This window comes from Lynx rufus, unplaced genomic scaffold (genome assembly GCF_022079265.1).
Source record: "Lynx rufus isolate CCGP_SWC_20201006 ecotype Redwood Valley unplaced genomic scaffold, mLynRuf1.p SCAF_7, whole genome shotgun sequence".
In the NCBI taxonomy this organism is placed as follows: Eukaryota; Metazoa; Chordata; class Mammalia; order Carnivora; family Felidae; genus Lynx; species Lynx rufus.
The window spans coordinates 139,159,417-139,184,707 of record NW_025814889.1 but is presented as its reverse complement, the minus strand read 5'-3'; the positions used below and the strand labels follow the sequence as shown (position 1 = coordinate 139,184,707).

General features: G+C 53.6%; 1 protein-coding gene across 3 annotated transcripts in view; it reads right to left on the bottom strand.

Annotated features, from left to right (window-relative positions):
- Nucleotides 1-25,291, bottom strand: part of TBC1D22A (TBC1 domain family member 22A) — a 323,216-nt gene that overhangs the window by 24,155 nt on the left and 273,770 nt on the right. For 2 of the 3 annotated variants that reach the window (XM_047065603.1, XM_047065605.1), the window contains one exon: nt 12,935-13,030. The exons of the other annotated variant lie outside the window; for it this stretch is intronic. In XM_047065603.1, coding sequence (XP_046921559.1) covers nt 12,935-13,030 — 96 coding nt within the window. The remainder of the gene's footprint in view (nt 1-12,934; nt 13,031-25,291) is intronic. 3 annotated transcript variants of the gene reach the window in all.

Here is a 25,291-nt window from a genome sequence, read left to right as displayed (position 1 = left end):
GCGTGTACTGGGCGGTCGGTCTGAGCCGCTGCCCCATCAGCGAGAGATCACGGACAGGACAGGACTCAGCTTTGTGTCCTGTCGTTGATTTCAGAAGTGTCCTTCAGTGAGCCTCGAAACCCGGACTGCAGGCAGCTGGCCCCTGGCATCTGGCACGCAGGCTGGGGGGCCCTGGGACAGCTATCCAAGGACCTGTCCCAAGGACTGTTCAGGAGCCCCACCCCTCATAAGCATCCTGAAATGCAGCCATCATCCACATGAAACAATTTTTAAATAAAAACACGGAAGGAGCTTTATAATCTTGCTTAGAAATCATTTAGCTGTAAGTGGCCTGTTCCAGTGAAAACTGGCCGTGGTCTCCAAGAAGTCCTGTGCGCACCTGGGGCCGCCGTGGAGCGACGGATCTAACCCACAGTCTACGCTCAGGTCTCAGATGTGTGAGCGAGACTATGCGGCTGAACACTTACTGAAGGGCACAGGATGTTACTTTCCGCAGACGTCACCTAAACATTTGATATTTCACTTCCTGGAGCCCAATCTGTTTCAAGTCCCAGGGAGCGCACACAGCCTCCAGAGACCGTGGTGGCCGCCCCGCCCCAGGCTCACGTCCAAACTGGGTCCCGAGTGAGGCCCCGAGGGGTCGTGTGTGTGACTGTGTGGTCTGGCTGAGGCCCCCGGGGAGGAGGGTCCCCAGGGGTCGTGTGTGCGTGCGTGTGTGTGTGTGTGTGTGTGCGTGTGTGTGTGTGTGTGTGTGTGTGTGTGTGTGTGTATCAGAGTCTGGCCCACGCCCCCCCCAGGAGGAGGGTCCCAAAGAGCTGGGGGCTGTGGAGGGTAAGAAGGCAGGTCTTTCTGCTGCAGAAAGTCATTACACCTGAAAACTCCAGAGACAGCCGCTTAGACAGACAGAGACAAACACAAACACAAAAGCAACCACTTCCAAGGAGGAAAGTGGCCTCCTCGGGAGCTGGGAGGAGGTGGGGAGAGGGGCGCTCTGGGGAAAGAGCCTTTGAGAACTTTTCTCCCTTCCGAGCACAACCTGAATAGCTTTAGGACACTAAAAACCATCCCTAGAGGGATGTGCCGGGGGCAAGAATGCTTGGGAACAGTCCCGCCCCACCCCTCTCCACTTTCAGGCCCAGAAGCCTCTCTGCTGGCTAATTTCTATGGATTTATGGGATTGCCACGTCCTGAAGGGAAACTGCTAGATTAAACCATCCTCCTTGGGCTCTCGGGGCCTCCTTAGCTGCAAGGAGGGTCGTGTAACTCCCCTCTGCCTGTGCTAACGCTCACCCTAAACCCCCAACACCAGGGACACACGACTCTCAGAAAGCATGCAGAGACCCGTCAACGACAGGACCCACAGTACAAAGTCTGAGCACCGCTTCCTAAGAGGCGACAGCATTCGTTATGGAAGAATCTCAGAGAAGAGAAAGAAAACAGAATGAGCCTTAAGCTGGGCCATCCGGAGAGGTGAGTGAGGACGCACCCCAACCCCGCTCTGCGGGCGTCAGGGAAGGACTGCATGTCTATACTCTGGCTGACAGTCACGTACCTTGCCTGGGGCACCCGTGGAGTCCTCGCACCCGATTGCCCTGGATGCGGAGGGACACTTGGCCTGACACTTGGGCTCACTCTCCAGGAGCTGGGGTGCAAGGCGGGGGGGCGGCCCTGCGGCCACCAGGCCCAGCAGGGGCTCGAGGGCTTGGTTCCAGCAGCTCAATCCCATGAGGAAAGCAAAACCCACCGCAGAGAGATGATTTAATAAAAATATAGATACATCTGGGGATTGTCATGGGACAAAATCGATTTTCTCCAGTCTCGTGCTGACTCCCATTTCCCTCAAAAACCGCCTGGTGAGTTCGATCATAAATGGGAAATGATCAGGGAGGAGCGTCCGGGCAGGTCAGGGCAGGCAAGGCCCAGCGACAGCAACGGGGGACGGGACTGGGACGGGAGTGGACAGGACGGCACAGGACAGGACCCCAGCTCCTCCCCCCGCCCCTCCTGGGTGCTCCCTCTGAGAAGGAGCCCTGGGGAGCCGAGGAGTGCACGCCCCGGTGGGAGAGGGGCAGGCGGGTGGGCAAGGATCAGGGATCTGAGTCCAGGCCTGCGCAGCTCAGGGAGGGGTCCGGGGAAGAGCATATCCCCAGAGAGGCCCTGCCACTCACAGTGTCCCCGTGGAGGACAACGTGCCCTCTTCCCAACACCGGCCGTGCCGCCTGCCCTAATGACCCCAAGGGTGCGGCTCAGCCTCGGCTCGGCCTCAAGGGAAAGCAGGATCCCGCACAAAGGGGGCCTTCCTTCCTCCGGGGTTTTCGTGCGGACAGAACCCCAAACAGGTTCCACAGGAGGTAAAGGGAAGCTTCCTTCATGACTAAGCAAACCCCCCCCCCCCATGTGCAACGAGAAAAGCCTCTTTTGCTCACAGACCAAAAAAGAACGAGATCAATTCTTTCCCCCGCCTGGGTTTGTAAGAGAGGCTGAGGGTGCATGTGGGTGCGGGGCGGCTCCAAGCCCCTCCTCTGTCCATGACCTCGTTCGCCCCTCCAGCGAGCCCTCGAGCACAGATGGTGGGAGGCCCCCACCTCCCCCTGCCGATGAGGCAACTGAGGTCAGACGCCACGACTCTCCCTTCGCCGTCCCGCCTCCCCGGGCGCCCCAGCCTGGGCATGACTCCACACCGCACGCGACCACACACACGCCACACTTAAACACACGCGGCAGCCCACAGCAGCACACGTGGCACAATCATCCACTCGAAGATTAGTTTTCAATTGACCTAATTTTGTCTCTAAAATGTCTTGAAATGATAAAGAAAGAGACAATTGATCTGTACTTTGGCATTTCGTGACATTTGCTGCTTCAGATGAACACGGGATGAAACGCAAACCGGACAGAACCATTAACCCGCCCAAGGGCACTCGGCATCGCAAAATTAGTCTGGTCTGACAAAGACATGACCCCCCGCCCAGGGGGCCGGGCCATCTCCACGCCCCGTGAGCGACTGTTGGGGATGCGAGGGCGCCAGGGAATCGATGGCGATGGACCCGTCCGAGGGGATGCTACAACTCCAAGCGAAGGTGGGCAGAATAGCACAGGAGTGCCACCAACGTGCACAGATGCCCTGTCAGACGGCAAGCGTCCTCCCACTGGTACCAGGCACCAGGCACAGTGCAGGGCAGAAGGGCGCAGCCCCACATGGGAGGAAAAAAGGCCGAAAGTCCGTGTTGGCTCTGACCTCCCTGGTTTCAGAGCAAGGGGAGAGCCGGGGTGGCCCAAAACGAAGGCACCGCCCTGTCCTCCTGGAGGCCCCAGCCGGCAGGACTCCATGGGGACACTCCCGGGCCTCCTGGAGGGGCCGGGACCCCACGGTCACCCCAGCCAGCAGGTCTCCATGGGGATGCCCCCGGGCCTCCCGGAGGGGCTGGGACCCCACGGTCACCCCGGCCAGCAGGTCTCCATGGGACGCTCCCGGGCCTCCCGGAGGGGCCAGGACCCCACGGTCACCTATGCGTGGCTGTCCAAGGGTGAGAGCACTGGAGAGGAGCACTGGAGATGGCAAAGGCCCTCCTAGCGAGGGAGCGTGGCTTCTCTCCACCTGCTTCCACACGCAATCCTAAAGCCGCTTCTGACTTTCTGAGCCCGGGGTCCCGGTGCACAAAAGCTGGGGCTAAGAAGTGTTCACTTCGAGGCCTCTCCTAAAGCTGTGGTGGAGGTGGGCACACTGGCACCCGCATCTGAGGCCAGAGGACGGGCGAGCGGCCAGGCCCCCTCGGCCCCTCCCGCACGCTGGGCCCCGCGGTCTCTGTGAGGCTTGGGCTTTGGGCACTGCCGCACGTCTGTCCCTGTAAATCAGAGCCACCCCGCAGACGCCTTGCACATCTTCCCAGCTGCTTCCTGCCCACAGATCTCTGAAGTCTGCAGAGGCCCAGTAGTGCGGGGACGCCCAGGGAGGGCTCAAAGTCACGTACTGGAACCCGTCCAGCCTGCACAGGGATCCCGCACGGCCACTAGAGATGACCTCATCCGACCCGCCTCCACGGAAGGGGACAGACGACATAAAGGCATAAAGAAGCTTGGTCCAGTGAATAAAACACAGACTTCAAGAGTGACCTAGGGGCGCCTGGGTGGCTCAGTCGGTTAAGCGTCCAACTTCGGCTCAGGTCATGATTGCGGTTTGTGAGTTCGAGCCCCGTGTCAGGCTCTGTGCTGACAGCTCAGAGCCTGGAGCCTGCTTTGGATTCTGTGTCTCCCTCTGTCTCTCTGTCCTTCCCATGCTTCCTCCCTCCCCCTCTCTCTCTCTCTCTCTCCCTCAAAAATAAATAAAACAAAAAGAAAATTTTTAAAAATAAAAAAAAAAGAGTGACCTATGGGCTGCACCAAGCGGTCCAAGAAATGCCCATTGTGGCAACTTGGCCAAAGGGAAAGGACTCTCACAGCCCATGTGCAGCCTGAGCCACCGTGGTGGGGGGAGGGGCTGGCTCCAGGGTCCATGCACCTTACTCTTCATGCAGCCCTGCAACCCGTCCCCTTCTCCCTTCAGCCCTCCTTTCAGGAGGCATTTATTCACATCCTACCGCACACAGGCACCTATGGGCACCGAGGGTCCCCAGAGGACAGGACATGCTTCTCGCCTCTGAGGACCACCTGGTTGTGTGCGGGTGTACGTGTGTCTGCATGCGCACACGTGTGTGAGCTGAGGGACACACGCGAGCACACAGGATCCCACTATGGAGGGATACCTGCTGTGGCCTCAGGAAGGTGACGTTTGACATCTGTCACAGAACACGGGCTCTGAGCTGGGCACCTCACCAAGGGGGGGTCTCACCTCCTTAACTCAGGAATTAACCAGAGGGGAAAAGCCATGTTGACCACATATTGAGAGGATATGGAAAATTTTTTAAAAGTTCAAACAAGAAGCTTAAAATATCCACAATTCCACTGACTAAAACAAAACAAAACAAAACAAAACAAAACAAAAAAAAAAAACGCCAGCACTGTGATTTGTTCTGTCTTTTTTCTGTGCACACTACACAAGCAAAATCGCGGTCATTTTTATCCGTATATGAGCATGTAAACATATATGCGTATTTTCTACGTGTACACGTGTAGGTCGTGTGCATGAGCAGTGCAGACGCCCTGCATATAAAACGTGTGTAACTTCCCATCATGCTTCTCCCTCGCTAGAAATACACGGGGAGCACTTTTCCACAACAGTAACTATTCTCTGAAGACAAGATCTTTTGGTAGTTCTAGAATATTCTAACCAAGTACTTTAACCTAGAGAACTCTCCTCCTAACACTAGATATTTAGGAGGCAGATGGTTTGTTTTCCCATAATCATAAACAAGGGGAATTACAGGGCCCAGGTAAGACTCTTGCCATAAATTACTAACAGCTCCCCAGAAAGGCTGCATATCACATCCCCGTGGGAAGGAAGGACGGAACACGCCTGTCTCGCCAGCGTCATCAGTTTTAATGAAGTGCATTTTAAAGAGCACCGCTAATTTGGCAGGTAGCGTCTGTTTGATTTTTCAATTCCTTAGCAACGATTGGAAGATATACGTGCGTTCACCAGCCGGCTACATAATTTCTTCTATGGACTGACTGCTGACGGTCGTTCCGTTACTGATCTGCGTGAGCTCTCTGCGCATCGCAAACACGGAAGACGTCTTGATCCTGTTTGTGAGCTCTTCTGTTTCTCACCTGCTTTTCACTTTGTTGACGGTGGTTCAGACAGACGGACATTTACCAAGCTTGTGCTTCCTCTGTGTCACTCTACAGAAAGCTGGCACTTTTCACAAGTCAGGCACCTGGGACTCTGGCCCTTTTAAATTAATGCTTTAGCGTGAGGTGCTTCCGTCACAAAAGCGGAATGAGTGACCCCATCGCTGGGACACTTTTCTCTCACTCCTGCTCTATGAAAAGCATCTCAGACAAGCAAAAGCCACACCTCCAGGTCTGTCTGTTCTGGTTCACTTGCCGGAGTTCAGGGGTCCTCGCTTAGGCAAAGGGTCTCTGATTCGCCTGCTCGGACCCCAGGTTTTCCCCTCCACTCCGTGCCGGGCTCCGTGCCTGCCCCCAGCGGGAACTAGCAGGGTCTACAGAGCAAACGCCAGTGTTCGCTCACTCCTATTTTTCATTATCGCTGGCACGCGCGCGTCTGTGTGTGAGCTTGCGCAGTGGGTGGGGCAGGAGCAGGGAGATTCTGCGGAACGTGTACCCGTCGTATCACAGACACGGAGGTGTGCTGTGGACGCAGAGGGGACTGTCCCTCGAATCCCCTGGGTACTACTGGATGCTGTCTACAGATAGTCTCTGGCATGTTAAGATAAGTATTCTTTTATTTCCATTTTAGTAAGAGCTGAGTTGTTGTTTTTCCTTCTACTAAATGCAGGAGAAGCTGCTACGTTTCAAGAGTGACCCTGTGGCTTATCGCGAGGACGCGTGAGCAGCAAGCAGGAAGAACAGGAACAGCAGAGCCGGGTCTCCAGGGGCCTGGCTGCAGGGCTGACCCTTGGCTGGCATCGAGAACGTGGCTCTTGAGAGGATCTCTCTGGTAACGCTGGGGCTCTGTGCCAGCCCGCAGACACTCCTGGCACATCGTTCTCGGGAAACACCAGCTTTCCCGGGATCCAGAATCTTGATGGGCAGAGGCGTCCCCGAGACCTGGCCCCGGTAGAAACCTTGGGATCTGGGCAGAAACGGGGAGCACGCTCTGTGTGGCTCCTGGGGAGGACGAAGGAGGCACCCGGCTTCCTTTCCACTCCTCCTGGGGCGCCTTCCCCCCACTGACCCAGCTGCGCATCTCTGCCGGGCTGGGTGACAAATGTCAGCCACGAGCAGGACCATACGCTGAGGCCCGTGGGCCCTTCTAATGAAGCCCTGCACGTGTGGGACCCGTGACACAGGCAGATTTATCGACAGCAAACCATTTCATGTTCCTGGGGGGGAAAACTTTTTCACGGAATGTTTTTATTTAATGTATCAATGGTTTAAATATGCTGGTGCTTTAGGAAACATATTTGTGTTTGTATTATATGCAAGTGAAACTAGATTCTAATTTCCTTTTCACAGGTGCTGTTCTTTCCTATTAATAAAGAATTCCTTGACTCAACTCGCGTTCACACTCGGGCCTCGCTGGTCAGGCGCTGTGCCGGGGACCGAGGCCACCGCCCCTGACCGCACGGCTTCACAGGGTCAGTTCCGTATGCAGACACACACGCGGGGGGCACACAGACACAGGTCAGCAGTGATCAGAGCTCTGTGACACACAGGCAAGTCCGCGGGTCACAGGCCACGTGGTGACAGGTTTCTCGAGAGTTGGAAAGAACTTGCTCGGGAAGACAGGTTTTGGCCTCAGAACCACATTTAAAGGTAAGACTTTTGAAAATGTTGGAACTTATCCCAAAATTATGGGTCCATTCAAGGATGTTGTTGTTGTTGTTGTTTCCTTCATTTTGCAGCAATTCTGGCATTTTATACTCCCCCCAAATCTCTGCTGTCTCCCTTCCCAAAACGCAGGAGAACGTTTGTATCACCCACATACCTGGCTTTGCAGGAAGGCTGGTCCACTGGACTGACATTTGTAAATGCCTTCTAAGTAAGATTTTTTTTAAGTTTATTTATTTTTCAGAGAGACAGAGACAGCGTGAGCAGGGGAAGGGGACACACACACACACACACACACACACACACACACAGAGGGAGAGAGAGAGAGAGACAGAGAGAGAACGAACCCCAAGCAGGCTCTGCACTCGCTGTGGAGCCCAACATGGGGCCCGAACTCACGAACCATGAGATCATGACCTGAGCCCAAACCAAGACTCAGATGCTCACGACTGAGCCACCCAGGCCCCCCTGTAAGTAAGATGTTCTCAATTCCACTCACGAGCTCCATTTTCTGACCCCGTCATTGGTGCTATGTTCACTCAATACTTCCTTTATCACCTTGATCGTATGTTGACTTTCACTTTCCATATCTAACTTCTGGAGTTAAAGGGTATTTTTCTTTACTGTTTTTATATAATTAAAGCATCTTGGCCGTGTTCAAGCCCAACACGTCACATCACACGTGTTCTTAAAGCTCTTCTATGTTTACAGGGTCACTTTCTTCTCGAGCGGCCTCTCCAGTTTCCAAATGCCTGATGATTCAGTTTCAACTCTGTTAGCATCTTGCTGTAAAGGATTATACTCAGCGACTAGCGCCCACATTGTTCCAGCTTTTCAGATTTAGGCAACTTCTATGGCGCAGGTCGGACGGTTCACTTCGTGAACGTTCCGCAAAAACTAAGCAGACACGGTTGTGGCTTATACAACCAGACCCCACCCGGAGCCCTTGGGCCGCCCCTCTGTTCTGCCATCCAGATTCATAATAACCTTATTTCCACCCTCCTCAGATCCACCGCGTCTCCTCCTAGGCCTGCCGCGTCAATTCTCTGGTTTATGAAAGTTTTAAATTCGAGTTTAGCGCACAGACAGAAGAGCGCACAAACCAAGACCTTCACGGGGGAGCGCTGTGTCCAAGCTCCCAGAAGTCTCTGCCCCACGATTTCTAACTGCAGAGGCGCCACTCTGGCCACATAGGACACCATCCTCTCTGCCGTTCAACCCCCTCACAGCCCGATGGGACCACTGCCAGCCTGAGTCCTTCCTGTGCCACCTGCCCCCTCACCGAGTCTGCCCCCCTACCCCGGAGTCATTCTCCCGCTGAATCGGGTCCTCACACCCCTGCCCTCCGGACAGTGCCCCGCCTTAGGAAAGCCCAGGAGGCCTTCCCGGCTCCGTCCTTCTCAGGCTCGTCTTGGGACCCCCGGCCCCCTGCACGCTCAGCGCCAGCTTCATCGACTTCCTCCTGGTTGCAGAACAGGATGTCCAGTGGCGGCCCCTGCCCTCTGCTGCGGCCCCTGCCCTGCTCTATCCCTGTGACAGGCTCCTGCTCCGGCCCCACGGGCCCCTGTCCCAAGCCCCGCATGAGGCTGAATGCAGCCCACACACATGGGTAGAAACGGAGTCGGGCGACAGCAGGACCGGGCCCAGAGGAAGGGCTGCGAGGGGTGCGCCGGACCATCCATCAACTGACCGTCTCACGGGACCAAGAACATCAGAGCAGACGGAGGCCCCGCCCACGGGCGCTGCACTCACCTGGTCCTGCCCGGTCCCACGTGGCAGCCACCCGCCAGCCACAGGAGCCAAAGGGCCAGGCGCCTGGGCCAAGCCCAGCAGGCCAGCAGCCCGGGCCTTCCCACCCCCACCTGCTGCGCGGCACCCGGGCCTTCTCACGTCCGCTGAGGGGCACAGCCAGGCGTCCGCTCACGCTCAGCCCCTCTCTGTGGGATCCTCCGCCAGTCCTGCCCTGTGGTCGCAGGCTCCCGTCTCTGCTAACAAGGCTCGCCATCCACCGGCAGGGAGGCAGCAGCGGACTGACGGACTGGACACGCGTGCAGATCGCTAAGCGTGTCGGGACCCGCGAGAAGGCCGTGGCTCCGCTGGGAAGTTCCGACTCTGCTCACCCTGACTTAACTAATTACCCTCCTTCCTCTTAAAAAGCACTGCACACGGCCACCGTGTGTCTAAGGGACTCGCTCTCTTCGAAATCAAAACAACGATGCCAGTTCCTACGTGGGGAGGACTCCCCGTGTCACAGAGCATCCTAGGACAAGGCTGCTTCTGGGTCACCGTCCAGGCCAGCGGGACCAGAGCTGCCCTCTCCGCCACACCCTGGCTGGGCAAGCCATGCCCTGCAGGCAGGGACGGCTGGCTGGGAGCGAGGACCAGAGGGACGGGGGCTACAAGGGGCTGGGCTCAGACCCCTGGGGTCCTGGGGCACCGAACCACGCAGCTCAGACTTTGGGGGTGAGAAGAAAATCATTTTCTAGAGTGGCTGACCTTCAACTCTCTGTAACGCTGTACTTATAAACCAGCCAGAGATCCCAGGGAAGCTGCCGCCTGGAGCTTTGCCACATGTCCCATCGGTGCTCCGAGGGGGACACGTGCCTCACAGGTAAGGCTACAGTCCTGGGGCAGCTCTCGAGCCTCTGCGGTGGGAGCCAAGCCAGGTTCCAAGCCGCTGGACGTGCTGGAGCCGGCCCTTCAACGGCTGGCTCGGCCACATGTGCCTGACCTGGGCTGGGGTTGGCGGGGGGGGGGGGGGGTTCGGCCGTTCTCTCTCTGTGCCACGGGCCCTCCTGCTGGGAAACAGCCCCCTCAGGGGCCTAGGAAGAGACGGGCTGCCAGGTGCCTGGCCAGGGGATAGAAGGCTGTGCACAGGGAGCTCCTTCCACCCCTAAGACCCTACAGAACCTTGTGAGGAAAAGGCAGAAAGGAGGGCAGAACCCAGGCTCGGACCTCAGTGGCCGGCCAGGATGGGGACAGGCAGCTGCGGAAAGGGGCCCGCTCTGGTGCCCGCAGGACGGCTGGGAAACAGGGTCACCGGCCGCGACGGCCGGTCCCCCAGGAAGATACAAAGCTCCGGGGCATGAAGGCTCAGGACAGGAGTGAACGCCCACTCCAGAAGGTATCATCCCTAGCCTGGACGAGCCTCAGAAGCCACAGCACCCAACGGCACTGCCTGGCCAAGTCCCGGGGAGCTGAAGCCGGGGCAAAGCCTGTCACCCCACCCCCCCACCCAGCACCCGCAGCAGGGGTGGGGGGGGGACCCTAGTGACACTGCGGGGGTTCTGCCTTGCTTCTGGGAAGCTTCCTCCTCAAGAAAAGATTCTGTTCCTATGGAAATGACTTAAAGCAACACTTATTTCCCAAGGGCCAAATTAGCATTCTGCACAGAGAGGGCGGGCCTGGAACGCCTTCCTCCAGGATGTTCTCTTGCTGGAGGCCCGGAGCTCTTGGGCTCCGTCACTCAGGCTGTCCTCCATGGACACAGAGGCATTTTCCTAAAATGTCACAACTGCAAACCCAATTCCCGTGCTCCCTGGGACTCCAAAGGCTCTTTCTGTTTTCTTGTTTCCTTTCCCATTCAGTTCAACCCTCTACAACGCGTTGTGACATTCTCACGGCCAGCACGAGTCCAGGGGAGGATGAATGCCCCACTCCTCCCCGGCTCCCCACGCTCCCCCGGGCTCCGCTCGTCTCCCGGCCCCACGAATCTCGGCCAGGGAGCAGGACTCCCCAGGCAGACCCTCTGACTGCCACAGGCCAGCAAGCAAACCACAAGCACACGGGGCTCCTAGAAACACTGATAAAAGATGGCGGGCTAGCAAAGGGTGGGACTTGGTGTCACTTCTTCCAAGGCGCCAGGACAGCCACTGCCTGGGGTCACCTGGACAGTCCCCTCCTGCGGGCTCTTGTGTGAGGGGTGGGGAGACAGGAGGCCCAAAGGGGCCAGGGGCGAGGAGGGGCAGGGGCCAGCCCAACAGCGAGCTCCAGGCCACACACCCGCCCCAGACCTGGCTCAGGTCCCTCGCATCCAGGGCTGTCCCCACCTGCTGTCCCCCGGCCCCGGGGGGGGGGGGGGTCCCAGCCCTGCAACAGCCCCTTCGTGGCACTTCATAAGGACGAGAACACAAGCTGCCCGGCACAGTCTCTGAGACTCGAGCCACTTGTGGGAAGGGGATCCTGGCGGCACTGTCCCTACTGGGGGAGCAGGAAACGGAGCAGGCCGGGTGGCAAAGCCCCTCGTGTGAGGTCACTCACCTGTCACGAGTCCCTCTCCCCAGCAAGAACTGAAGCACCGGGGGGTGAAGGCCATTTCTCAGGCACGTGTGGCTCAGGGCTGCCCAGGGTTGGGGCTGGAGAGTGATTTCCGGGACGGTGACGAGCCTCCCACCTTAGCACACTCTCCTGCACGGCTCGCCACGGCTTCATCAACCCCCACCCCCCTGAGCTGTGCCTCCCCCGCCAGGGCAGGCAGAGCCCCCATCAGGGCAGCAATGAGAATTCCAAACGCGGTCGGCCCCGTGAGCCCCGGCCACCTGCATGAGCGAGCTGTTCTCCAGGAGGCACTCGGGGAATGTCGGGCCAGGGTCAGACCGCGGCCGGCCGCTGGGCCCCAGGGAAGCTGGGCGCTTCTCCCTCAGATAAACAGCGGGCTCTGCATGGCGGCTCAGCCCCACTGTTCTCCCAAACCTCCCACAGGGAGCCAGGGTGCCACAAGGCCACGAAGACAGCCCAGAGCCACCACACTGTGACCTAGGACCGCGGAGCCTCCTAGTTTGTCCCTCACCTAAAAGACAGGAGGCCCAAGGAGGTGAAGTGGCCGGAGAGTGACCCCCAGCCAGCTGGGGCACAGCCCGGTCCCTGGTCCCCACCGCCGTTCTCTTCAGTGTACCCGAGAGGCCCCACCCTCCCGGGTCACTGGGCAGGAAGACTAAAGCACCTTGGGTAACAGCGGAGGTCACCCCGTGAAGGGGCCAACACCCACCATGGTACTTGGGCCAGCACACGGAGGCCCACTTGGGTGGGGACAGAGGCCGGGGACTCAGCCCCCACAGAGCGACCAGCCGAGCACAGAGCTGATGAACGGGTGCCACTGTGGCTCTCCACTAAGTCATGGAGGAAACTGGCCCAGAGAGGCTAAGCGACGTGCCGGAGTCACACAGCCGCCCGGTGCCCAGGCGCCCAGGCTGTCTGCCCGTGGGCCAGCGCCTGCCCTAACCCATCACAGCCCTGCAGCCGCCCCTGGGGCCCCACTGCCGAGGACACACATACACACGGGCTCAGGAAGGGCCTCCGGGAGCCTGGGGGACAGCGGCATCTCTGAACGCACGGTGTGGCATGGGCCCCGGGTGACCGTGGGTGACCTTGGTCTACGCGCTTTCCTGGCTGTGACAGCTTTCCAACGACAGCAGGTCAGCGGTTCACCACAAGCGCCCGGCCCAAAGCCCTGGCACAAACAGCCCTGTGGACTCAGCTCACTAAACCTCCCAGACAGGACCAAGCTCAGCCCCCCCCCCCCCCCGAAAGGGCATTTACTTACCTGGAAATCCCGCTCTTCTAGAATCTCCTTCCTCCACCTCCCCAGGAAAGCGGCGCACACGTACAAGTGGAAGTGGGAGAAGCCCTCGGGCTCGGACTGCGAGAGAGAACACGGGGGTGGTCAGTGCCCGGCGGGACCACGGCTGCTGCCCCAGGCCAGGCTCACGCGGCCCGAAGGCCGTGATTCTGACATTCCCGCCTCCTTGACACAAGCACAGGCTTCTGAGAGGAGCCGGCGGTTCGCTGGCCCTCCTGCCCGGACGACCGGCAGTAGCAGAAGGCAGACCAGCTACTGCTGCACCCGGGGAGGGAACCTGCCCTCGGACGCCGGTCACTGGCCGTGGCTGAAGAGTGGCCCCCGCTCCTCGGAGGGAGGGCGAGGGCGCTACCAGGGACTCGAAGCCCGCTGGAAGTGGGGGCGGGGAGGGGAGGCTCCTCACCAGCCAACGCCCCCCTGCCCGCTATGGGTTCAGCTCGGCCCCTCCTTCCGTGCCTGGGCCTTAGTTCAGGCACGCACGGTCAACTTCCGGATCGGGGCTCCCAACACTTGGCTTTCAGGGGGCCACAGCCACAGATTCCCGTGTGATACCCGCACAACTCCTCTTACCTGTCTACTAAATAAATAAGGTAAGAGATGGTGACATGCTCTGGAAAAAGTGAGGTGAGGAAGAGGGGTGCGAAATACTGGGGAAGGGGCAGGCTGGTCTGCAACTTAAATACAGTGATCTGATCTATCACCTAAGGTGACATTTAAACACAGACCCAAGAAGGGAAAGCCACGTGGATGGGGCGGGGGGAGAAATGAGACGACCCTGAGGTTCCAGACTTCCCGGCACATTCCAGAAGCAGTGAAGAGATCAGCGTGGCTGCAGGGGAGAGAGAGGTGAGCAAGCAGAAGCCGCCGTTGGGAGAAGGTCCAGATCCCCATGGCCGCCCTGGTCACTGGATTGTTCTCATGAACTCTGGACGCTCCTAGCAGAGGAAAGACCGTGCTCCCAAAGGATGCTTCTGGCTGGTGCGCGCAGAACAGACTTGGCATCCGGCAGGGCAGGGAAAGGCGGACCCACGGAGATCAGTCAGGAGACCGCGGAAATCATAAAATCAAGAGGGGTGAGTGATGCAGGCCAAGGGGGTGGCAGCACAGCTTCGGAGAAGAGGTCAAATTCTAGAAAAGTTTTGAAGGTTGAGCCATGAAAATATGCTGCTGATAAGGACACTATGGGGGATGAGAGGAGAGGAATCAAGGATACACCCAGCATGTTTGGCCAGAACGACCAGAAGGAGGAAGCTACCATCTCCCAAGGTGAGGCCAGGTTTGTGGCAGTTTGTGGGAGTGTTTTGGTGGGAGGTTGTGAGTCTGTCGTGTGGACATGCTGAGCCGAAGACACCCGTTAGGCGTCCAGTCCAGAGTGCAGGCAGCTGGCCTGTGGCCCAGGCAGGAAACATACACGGTGGGGGGAAAGGGGTGGGAGGAGACACAGGAACGTGAGAGGGTCAAGGGTCAAGACAGCAAGGGACGAGGAGTACTGGCCGTGGCGATGCAGAGGTGGCTGACAGGAGGGCTGACTAGCGTGTGTTAGGAAGGAGGGAAAGAGAGACACTGGGGCATCCTACTGGAGAGGTTTTTTTTTTTTAAGTTTTTTAATGATTAATCTATTTTTAAGAGACAGAGAGACAGCATGAGCAGGGGAGGGGCAGCGAGAGAGGGAGACACAGAATCCGAAGCAGGCTCCGAGCTGTCAGCACAGAGCCCGACGCGGGACTTGAACTCACGATACCATGACCTGAGCTTAACCTGCTTAACCACTGAGCCACCCAGGCGCCCCCTGCTGGAGGTTCTTAATACCACGTTTACGTAGGCCTTTCCTCCTCTCCATTCTAGATCCTGCTCAAAGTCCGTTACTTTCGTGTTGTTCAACAACCAACCTTCTGGTTCCATTTTACATCTGCTAATATTATATGTTTCATTCACTTCCACTGTTATCTTCATTACAGCCTTTCTTCTACTGAGTTGCTGTTTTTTTGTTGTCGGTATTTTCTAACATACACAAATGCAGAGTGGCTTCGAATTACATTTAGGTCATTTGGTCCTTTCTCTTAAGATAAGACAGATGATGAGCTAGTTAATATTCGGCTTTTCTTCATTTCCGACACAAGCAAGCATTTAAGGCTATAAACTTTCTTCTATGAGCCCCACTTCAGCTATATTGCACAGCTGAATAGTATCTTTACTATCCTTAACTTCTAAGAACTTTCTACCTCATTTTGTGATTTACTTGCCTAAATCATAGCTTACTTATTTATTAGCATTTTTTAAATCTATTAACATATGTGGTTCGTTTCTACTTTGTCTTTTTAGGTTTCTTTGATTATCGATTTGTAACTCAACTGTGTCATAAGAGAATGTGATTTACACGATGCTGATTCTTTTGCTTGCTTAGATTTGGTTTTGTGAGGGGAGGACAATCAGTTTCCACACACACACCCCCTAAGGCAGCACACTGAGCAATCGAGAACGGGACCGAGCCAGAGTGCCTGGGTTTAAACCCTGGGTCTGCCACTAATTAGCTGTGTGATCAAGACAAAGTTACTGGCCTTCCTGTGCCTCAGTGTCCTCATCTGTGAAATACTATAGACTAAACAAATTACGCAACGTAAGGTACTTAGGATAACGCCTGGAACATAGTAAATAGTAGGTAAATGCCAGCTATCATCACCAGGTGTGTGTAAGAGTATATATTCTGGAGTTCTTGGATACAATGTCCTGTATGTGTCCATAAGATAAATTTAATCAATAGTGTTGCTCAGATCTCCTATAAATCCTGATTGATTTTGTCATCTTATGTGCCATCAATAACAGAAGGGTGTTAAAAATCCCATTACAACACCGGATTTGATGTCTCCTCAAGGTTCTGCCGATCTTTGTTTTATGTATTTGGAAAGCACGTTATTAGACGCATACAAATTTTCAACCGTATTATCTTCCTGGTGTACTGAACAATATCAATATACACGCTCTCCTTTATGTCAACCAATGCTTTTGCCTTTAAGCCTTTGGAGAGGGGGACAGGAGTGTGGTGCGACCATACGACACATCTACTTTTGTTGGGTTATTTGTTTATTTTAGGCAGCTTTTTTTGAGGTAGAACTGACATACAATAAACTTACATATTGAAAGTATAAAATCGCACAGGTTTCGATACGTGTCTACACCTGTGAAACCACCGTCACGCTCAAGAGAGGAAGCACATCCATCACCCGCAAGTTTCCCCATGCCCTCTGTGATCTCTCCCTCCATCCCTCTCAGTCTCTAGGCAATCACTGACCTACTTTTGTCCTACACACGAGTTTACACTTCCCCTGCCTCTGTGGAGATAGAACCATATGGCACATACTTTTGTCTGGCTACCTTCACGCGGCACTATTGCCCTGAGATTTGGCCATGTCACTGCGTGGCCACTGCCTGCAACTGCTCAGAAACACGGCTCTCTTAGAGAGTCTGTTCGCCAGAGCTGTCTGCCTGTTGATAGACACGAAGTTGTTTCCGGTTTGATTACAAACTGAGCTGCTGTGAACGTTTGTGGACAAGTCTTTCTATGGCTAGATGCCTTCATTTTGCTCGGATAAATACCGAGGAGTAGAAGGGCTGGATCACACGGTGGCAGTATTTTAACTCAGAAGACACGGCCAAGCTATCTGCAAAGCGGCTGCACCGCTGCCCAGCCCCACCAGCAGCAGGTGGCGTTCCGGGGCGGTCACCCCAGAGGCCACATGTGAAATGGTATTTTTAACATTGGCCACTCTCATAGGCAAGTGGTAGGATCTCACTATGGTGTTGATTTACACATTACCATTCCTCTAATGACTGATGATTCTGAACACCTTTGATGTGCTTATATGACATTCTTGGTGGAGCGTCCAAGTTTTTCCCATGGATTGTTTGTTTCTCATTGTTGAGACTTGAGTAACTTTCTGTATATTCTAAATACAAGTCTTTGATCAGCTATGTGCTTTACAAACACATCTCTGTGTCTATAACTCGTCTGTTTTCCTCGATATTGACTCTAGAGGAGCATGAATTTTCAAGTTTGATGTAGTTCAGTCTATTACTTTGCTCTTTTATGAATACTGCTTTTGGTGTCATTTCTAAGAAATCTTTGCCTAACCTAAGGGCATAAAGGTTTTCTTCTAAAATGGTCTTAAGCTTTACATTTAGGTCTGTGATACAGTTTGAGTTCATTTTTGCATATGTTATATGCGTATGGCATAAGGTGGGAGCTGAAGTCCATGTGTAAGCACACGGATATCTACTGTTCCGGTAGTTTGTTGAAAAGACTATGCTCTGTCCACTGAGTTAATAACCAGGTAGTGCTACTCCTCTATTGTTTTTGTTCTTCATCAAAGTTGATTTTGTCTTTTCTAAGTATTTTACACTTCCACAAGAATTTGACAACCAGTTTGCCAATTTCTCCAAAAAGCCTGCTAGGACTTACTGGAATTGCATCGAATCTATATCTCAATTTGGAGTGCTTATTATCTTAACAATATTGAGAGTCCCGACTCATGAACATGGTACAGCTTACCACTGACCTAGCTCTTTAATTATTCTTAGCAATGTTTTATAGTTTTCAGGATACAGATCTGTTAAACATTTTCTGCTTGATTTCCCACTGCAGCTGACATTTTTTGACACTCTTAAAAATAGTGTTTTGAACAAAAATAAACTCGAAATGGATTAAAAACCTAAAGGTGACACCTGAAACCCTAAAATTCCTAGAAGAAAACATAGGCAGTAGTTTCTTTGACTTCAGCCATAACAACATTTTTCTGGCTATGCCTCCTCTGGTGAGGGAAACAAAAGCAAAATTAAACTCTTGGGAGTACACCAAAATAAAACGCTTCTGCACAGAGAAGGAAACCATCAACAAAACAAAAAGGGCAGCCTACTGATTGGGAGAAGATATTTGCAAATGACATATCTGATAAGAGGTTAAAATCGAAAATATATAAATAATTTATACAACTCCATACCAAAAAAAACCCACAAAAAACAAAAAAACAAAAAAACCCACAAATAACCCAAGTAAAAATGGGCAGGGGACCTGAAAAGATATTTCTCCAAAGAAGACATCCAGATGGCCAACAGACACATGAAAAGACACTCACCATCACTAAGCATCAGGGAACTACAAATCAAAACTACAGTGAGATACCACCTCACACCGGTTAGAACAGCTAAAATAAAAAGAAAAATTAAAAAAAAAAAAAAACAAGAATGACAAGTGTTGGCGAGGACGTGAAGAAAAAGGAACCCCAGAGCACTGTGGGGATGCAAACTGGTGGAAACCAGTATGGAGGTTCCTCAAAAAGTTAATAAGAACTACCATATGATCCAGTAATCCACTCTGCAAAGAAAACAAAAACACAAGTTCAAAAGACACAGGCACCCCTATGTTTATTGTGGCGTTATTTACAACAGCCAAGATACGGAAGCAGCCCAAGCGTCCATCGACAGAGGAACAGATAATGAAGATGTGGTATGTACACACGATGGAATATTATTCGGTCACAGAAAAGAATGAGATCTTTACATCTGCAACAACACGGACAGAGCCAGACAGTATTATGGTACGTGCAGTAAGTCAGAGACAAACACCACATGATTTCATTCACACGTGGAATTTCAAAAACAAAGCAAAGAACAACAGAGAATAAGAAGAGACAAATACCCAGACTTCGAATGCAGAGAACTGGTGTCTGCCAGAGGGGAGGAGGATGGGAGGACGGGCGAAATAAAGGGATGAAGGGCACACTTATCCCGAAGAGCACTGAGAAACGTACAGAATTGCTGAAACATATCGTACACCTGAAACTAACATAACACTATGGTAATCGTACCTGATAAAAATAAATAATTAAATTTAAAAATAAAAACGGTGTTTTGAAAACTTTAAAGTTTATTTATTTAGGGGGCAGGGGAGGGACAGAGAGAGGAGAGAAAGAATTCCAAGCAGGCTCCACGCCGTCAGCACAGAGTCTGACGAGGGGCTCAAACTCACGAACCGTGAGATCATGACCTGAGCTGAAATCAAGAGTCGGACGCTTAACTGACTGAGCTACCCAGGCGCCGCTAAAAATTTTAATTTCTGATAGTTTGTTGCTAGTTGTTGAGATGTGATTTTCCTGTCATGTGGTTTTCACCCTTTACTTGTACCCTTTCTGGGTCTTTATATTTCTATTATAACTAGTACGATATTGGATTTGAAAAAACCCCAGACAGGGTCCCTATGGAGTTGGGTCCCTGCTGAATGTGATTCCTGATATATTCAAATTAATTTACATCCTCTTATTTTGAAATGTGTACGTATTCCACTTTTCCTATTATTTTTCTTTCTTGTCTACACCTGCACTGAGTTACTTTCCGCCTTTATGCCAAAGCCCCAGCCCCAACTATTCTGGAAGTTACTGAACCGTTTCCATCATTTTAATAGTTACTCTACAAAGACTAACGTGCATATTTAACTTGGGGTCCAAGATTACTCGTGGTCTCTATTACCTTCCCAAGCAATACACAAGTGAGGAGTATCTTCGCTAGAGGCACACCAGAGACATCCTCCTGCAAAATGCTCTTACTGGCCAAGACTCCAGTTCTACCTTGACTTTGTAACATTACAAGTTCAGATATCCTTTTCGTCGTTGTGGTATACAGCAGTGTTTAGAGTTACTCATGACCTTGCCTTTTGCGGACCATCATTCCTTCTTGCATCTAGACTCTTCTGAAATCACTATCCTTCTCGAAATGGCTGTCAGAAGCTCCACTAGCGAGAAGGTCTTCCAGTAGGGACCCCTGTCGGTTTTCCTTTGTCTAAAAATGTCTTTACATCCTTCTCTTTCCCAGAAGGTAGTTTTGCTGGATACAGCAGGCTAAGTCGGCTCTCATTTTTAAAGATGTTACTGCACCATCATCTGGCCTCCGCTGTTTGATGCCCCAGTCCGCCTGTCCCTCCTTCACAGGAAACCTAACCCTTCTGTCTGCCTGCTTGTGAGACACTCGGTCTTGGGAGTTCTGCAATTTCCATTTCCATACACTCTATGTCCCGCTAGAGATCCATCAGTCACTCCAAGTCCCCAGAGTTGGGGGCTTCCATCAATCTTGGGGACATCGTCACTTGCCCCTCTGCATTCTCTTTAATTTCTCAGGAGCTGGACCGGGCAGGGGCGGGATCTTCTCACTATTCTGTGTCACTGAGCTCGGTCTCCCTGGGAGAGGCACTTTCTGGCTCGTTGGGCAGCTCTTCGACGTATCACAACTCCTGGGCGGCTCGTCCAGCCCATTTTCGAACGTGCCTTACAGATTTCCTTGTTCTTGTGCCCGGTATGCTCCTTTCCACGACTTTGGGCACAGTGAGCTTACGGTCACGCACATCCCAGATAACCCTACAGGCTGCAGTCTTGGCGGGTCTCTCTGAAGTTTGTTTTCTCTGCTAATTTTTGCTCTTTGTGGCCGGCTTCCTTGTTCCTTCGTGGTTTTGCCCCTTTCTGAGCTTAAGATGCTGGGAACTTTTATCTGTTGGAATTCTTTGAAGCTTGCATCAAAAATGGTTTTCTTTGGGGGAAAAAACTGTATTTACTTCTACCTGAACCTAAGGACACGATTATCTCGAGATTACTTTCAACTAAATTTTCCGCTTGAAATTCTTTAGGACAAGTAAGTCACATAAATTAGGGCTCCAAACCCGCATGAATCCCGGACTATGGTGGCATCTCTGAAGGGAGGTATTTTCTTTCTTTGTTCTTTGACTTCCATGGCCAAGGCCAAGAAAGGCAAACACCAGCACTTGCTTAGTCTCTGAACAGTCTCCAGGGGTTTGTCTCTGGCCTGTGGCTCACACAAACCCTCCTGCAGACCCTAGAAATTAACTGGCAGGTTCCCCTGGGTAGATTTGATGTTTTCCCTCTTCTCTCTAGAGTTCCATTTTCTCATGATTTCTGGCCAATGACAGCATCCTTTCCGTTGTGGTTACGTTTTTAACAATTACACCAGGGGCACCTGGGTGGCTCAGTCAGTTAAGTGCCCAACTTCGCCCATGTCATGATCTCACCGTTCATGGGTTCGAGCCCCACGTTGGGCTCTGTGCTGACAGCTCAGAGCCTGGAGCCTCCTTCACACTCTGTCTCTGTCTCTCTCTGCCCCTCCCCTGCTCATGCTCTGTCTCGGACTCTCAAAAATGAACGTTAAAAAATTTTTTTTAACTTAAAAAAAATAATTACACCAGCATGCTTCTGTGTGCTCTGTGACACCTAAGTCCACCGCACTGCCCCATTAGTTTCTTTAAATCAATGTAACTATTAAAACTAAAAATATCTGTGCTGGGAGGGGCGCCTGGGGGGCTCAGGCAGTTCAGCATCTGACTCTTAATCTCAGCTCAGGTCATGATCTCACGGATTCGTGAGATCAGGCCCCGCATCAGGCTCTGAGCTGAGTGTGGGGCCTGCGTGGGATTCTCTCTCCCACTCTCCCAGCGCCTCCCCTCCTTGTGGGAGCTCTCTCAAAATAAATAAACATTTAAAAATAAATAAATACATGAAATATCCGTGTTGGAACTGAAACCAACTAACAATGCACACTTGGCGAAATGCTGCTAAAGCCTCTGCGGCCGCACTGACCTTCCATCTGCACTTGGGCCTCCAGCCTGCCTCCCCCCTGTAACCAGGCCACCCTCTCTAACCAAGTGGACTCCTGTCTCGTCACAAGTGTGGTTTTTAAGCGTCCGCCGCTTTTAGGATAACGTCCAAACTACTCAACACGCCACAATCCTCTGGTATCACGGGCCCTGTCCCACCTCCTGCCTGACACTGGACCCTCTCGATCTCCCCCCAAACACCAGACCCTTCTAGCCTCACGCCCACTTTTGCACACACTGCTACCCCAGCAGCGGGTACTGGCTGAGTTTTCTCAGCCGTATTCTTTCCTCGAGGTCTTTCCTGTGTCTCCCAGCAGCCAGTTGATCCGGCCCTCCTCCCAGGGGGCGTCTGCCACACTGTCCCTCCTGTTCACCCGACCATTCTCCCGCTGTCCTAGGGGCCTCTTCTCTCCGCGGCCCCCTCTCCCCTCCAAGCTCTGTCACAAGCCCCACGGCAGGAGCAACGACTGTATGAAGTTACACACACCCAAACCCACTCACTTGGATGCACCGGGGAGACGGGCAGGTGGGCCTCTGGGAGCAAACCTAAAGACACACGCCTTTTTCTTTCCAGATGCTGAAGGTGACTGGTCCACATACAGAAAACACCGGGGCTCTGCCGACTGTAAGACTGCTAATCAGCATTGCAATGCTGAGAGAAGAAGGTTTCCAGGACTACTTAGGGATGCTCCAGAATGTAGGCTTCTCTAAGGAACCCTGTTTACACACTTAATTTGCTTAAGGGCCTGTGATGTAAGGGAATGCGGAAGTCAGTGTGAGGTGGGCCCAGGGCCGCCCCCCGGGACTCCAAGGCTCTGACGGCTGCAGCCCCACAAGACCCCCCCCAGCAGAAGGCCGAACAGCCACACTTCCAGAGGGCACTGTGCTAGGGGAAAACAGAGTTTTACAGCGTTGCTTCAGTGGATTACTTGTTTTTGTTGACTCGGTAAATTATATCACAATAGCAAATTAATAAATAAAAAATTCGTATCATAATGGAGAACCAGCTCCGGCTTCCACGAAGCTTAACACAGGCAGGCACTACCGTCGGTCCCCAGGGACACGGTCGGGAGGCTGGGTCTCAGTGGCAGCAGCCCACTCAGCACAGAGGGGTGTCCACCACCTTCGGGGTCTGATGCATGCAATCAGGGCCCTCCTGACCGGGGCAAAGTCAGCGCGTCGGCCAGACATTTCCCAAGGAGGATCTGAGCTCTGGAAGGGAAGGCGATGTGACTTGGAAAAGCGTCCCTGGCTCAGGGGATGGGGTGGGGGGGGGTGGGGGGTTGGGGGAGGTTGGGAGAGGGGCTGGATGACCAGGGTGCTGGGCCAGGGAAGCTCTTGGCCAAGAGGGAAGGCTCTGGAAGGTGGCTCCCTGGGCCCTGGGGACACTGTGTGAGTGGGGACGGGCCTCTGGCCGGCTGCAGCCCCTCTCCACTGCCAGATCAGGTGCGGCAGCTCGTGTCCCCCTCCTCTGGGGCCTGCACTCCTGTCTGCTGCCCTGCCTCCCGGCCCCGTGCCCAGCCCGCACTGGCTCCCCTCCTACAGATGAGAAGACGGGCAGAGACCTTGAGCGGCTCGCCTGGGTCACACCGTGGGGCTGCGGACACGACCGAGCCAGCTGTGAGCGGCACCCCTGACCACAGGGGCCACGGTCGGGAGGCACCTTGGCCCTCGCTACATCGGGTCGTGTTCTGTTCTGCAGGGCGGGTGCTATGCTGTCCTCAGGCCCTGTGCACGGTCCGCCTACCACCTGAGCCCTGCTCTACCCACACACGGCACTCACAGCCGGCAAGACTCCCCGTCTCTCAGAGCTGAATTTCCACCTCTGCCCATCCCCCCCCACCCCGCCCCCTGGGACGGTCCAGGTGTTCGAGGGCTTTGCCCCGGAACCCTGCGCTACTGGGGACGGGAACCGAAGGCGTCCATCTTCAAGAAGCCTCCGGCACAGGGTCTGGACCCTGGGCACAAACCGGACAAATCAAGGGTGAGCCGCTGACCACGCTTGTGGTCGTGGGCCTCTCCCCACTGTGGTCAGAGCCGTGCTCACCGGGTGCCCCCACAACTACCCGCCCTGTCCTCGCAGGGCGTCCTAGCACTCAGGCAGCATGTCATTTGCAACTGCAGGACTCCCTGGGGCCCGTCCCCACCTCCGTGAGGGCAGGATCAGAAGGTGATGAACCTGAGGGACCTCCAGGCCACCGCCGAGGAATGGCACCTGATTGCTCCTGGGATGCACGACTTCCGCCGCATAAACCCCCGGAGAAAGCGTCCGGTCCCCGCACCGTGCAGCCCCGCTGGGTGCACGGAGCCCGGTGACCTCAGGCCGACAGAACAGCCACAAGTGAGTGCCGGGCTCTGTCTGGACAGGCTCCGTGGTGGCCCATTACTTCTTTAGAAAACGAGTTTCTTCCTGAAATGCTCACTTGGAATAAAGTCAGGATTCTGAGAACAGGGAATTCTGGAGGTCAAGGAGAAACACTAATAATCGTAAACATCCTTGTAAAAATCCGAAATCTCTCTAGCTGAGGAAGACGATTCGTGTAAGAGCCCAGATGCACTTGCAAATGACCAAAGTAACACTCACATCCCATTGCAATCGGATCAGACGGCTGGAATCTCCAGGTTCTAAGATCTCACTGCCTCCGGTGAACAGAGTCTAATACACCAGCCTCAGAACCTGCTCCCAAAGAAAGCTGTGTGGAGAAGAAAGCCCATGTCACTCCTGGGAGACCCCCAGCTCTCGGTGCTGCGCGCCCCCCCACACACCAAGCAGAGCTGATGAAAGGACATTAAGACGGGCCAAAACCACAGGCAGGCAGGAAGCCCTTGGGGGGTGTGGATCCCATCCCTGCAGAATCGTCACTGGGGACAGGAATGGGGGCACCCAAGATCGCATCACAAGTGCAGGCGGTTAATGGAGAAGATGCAGAAGTTCTCTGAAAGACATGAGAGAAAAGCTAATTAAAGGAGAGTCATACAGGTTCATGGACAAAAAGATTCAGTGTTGAAAAGATGCCCATTGACTTCCCCTTTAATTTACGAATTCAATGTGTTTCTAACAGAAACTCCAGAGCTTTCTGTGGCATACGAGGCTTATTCTAAAGCTGACACTGAAGGGCAAAGGGCCGAGAACAGCGAGAACAGCGAGACAACGCCAAACATTACACATAAGGTGAAGATTTACGTGTGACATCAGGATGCTTTGTGAGGCTGAGAAAGACCATGTGTTCTGGGCACAGGACGGATGGGCCCGTGGAACAGAGGACTGAGACAACGCCCATGCTAACGTGGGTGTTCCCTGACGGAGGAGTGATGGTGCAGATCAACAAGGGAAGGATGGATTATCCAGTGTGGCACTGAGACCACTAGCTATCCACACGGAAGAAACCGGAATCAGATCCCTACCTCATGCCGTACATGAAGCTAAATTCAAGGTGGATTACAAAGCAAAATCTGACAAGGATAAAGCACAAATTCTTTAAATCAATACATTCGACAACACAAATATTTCAAAGTGGTACGTGACAAAGGCACTATAATTAAGGACAACGTGCAAGTCACAGACTATCAAAAGATATTTGGAGTGCGTATATGACTGGTATATGATTAGTACCCAGAAAAATACATACGTATTTTTTAATATTATTTTTTAATATTAAATATTTTTTAAGATC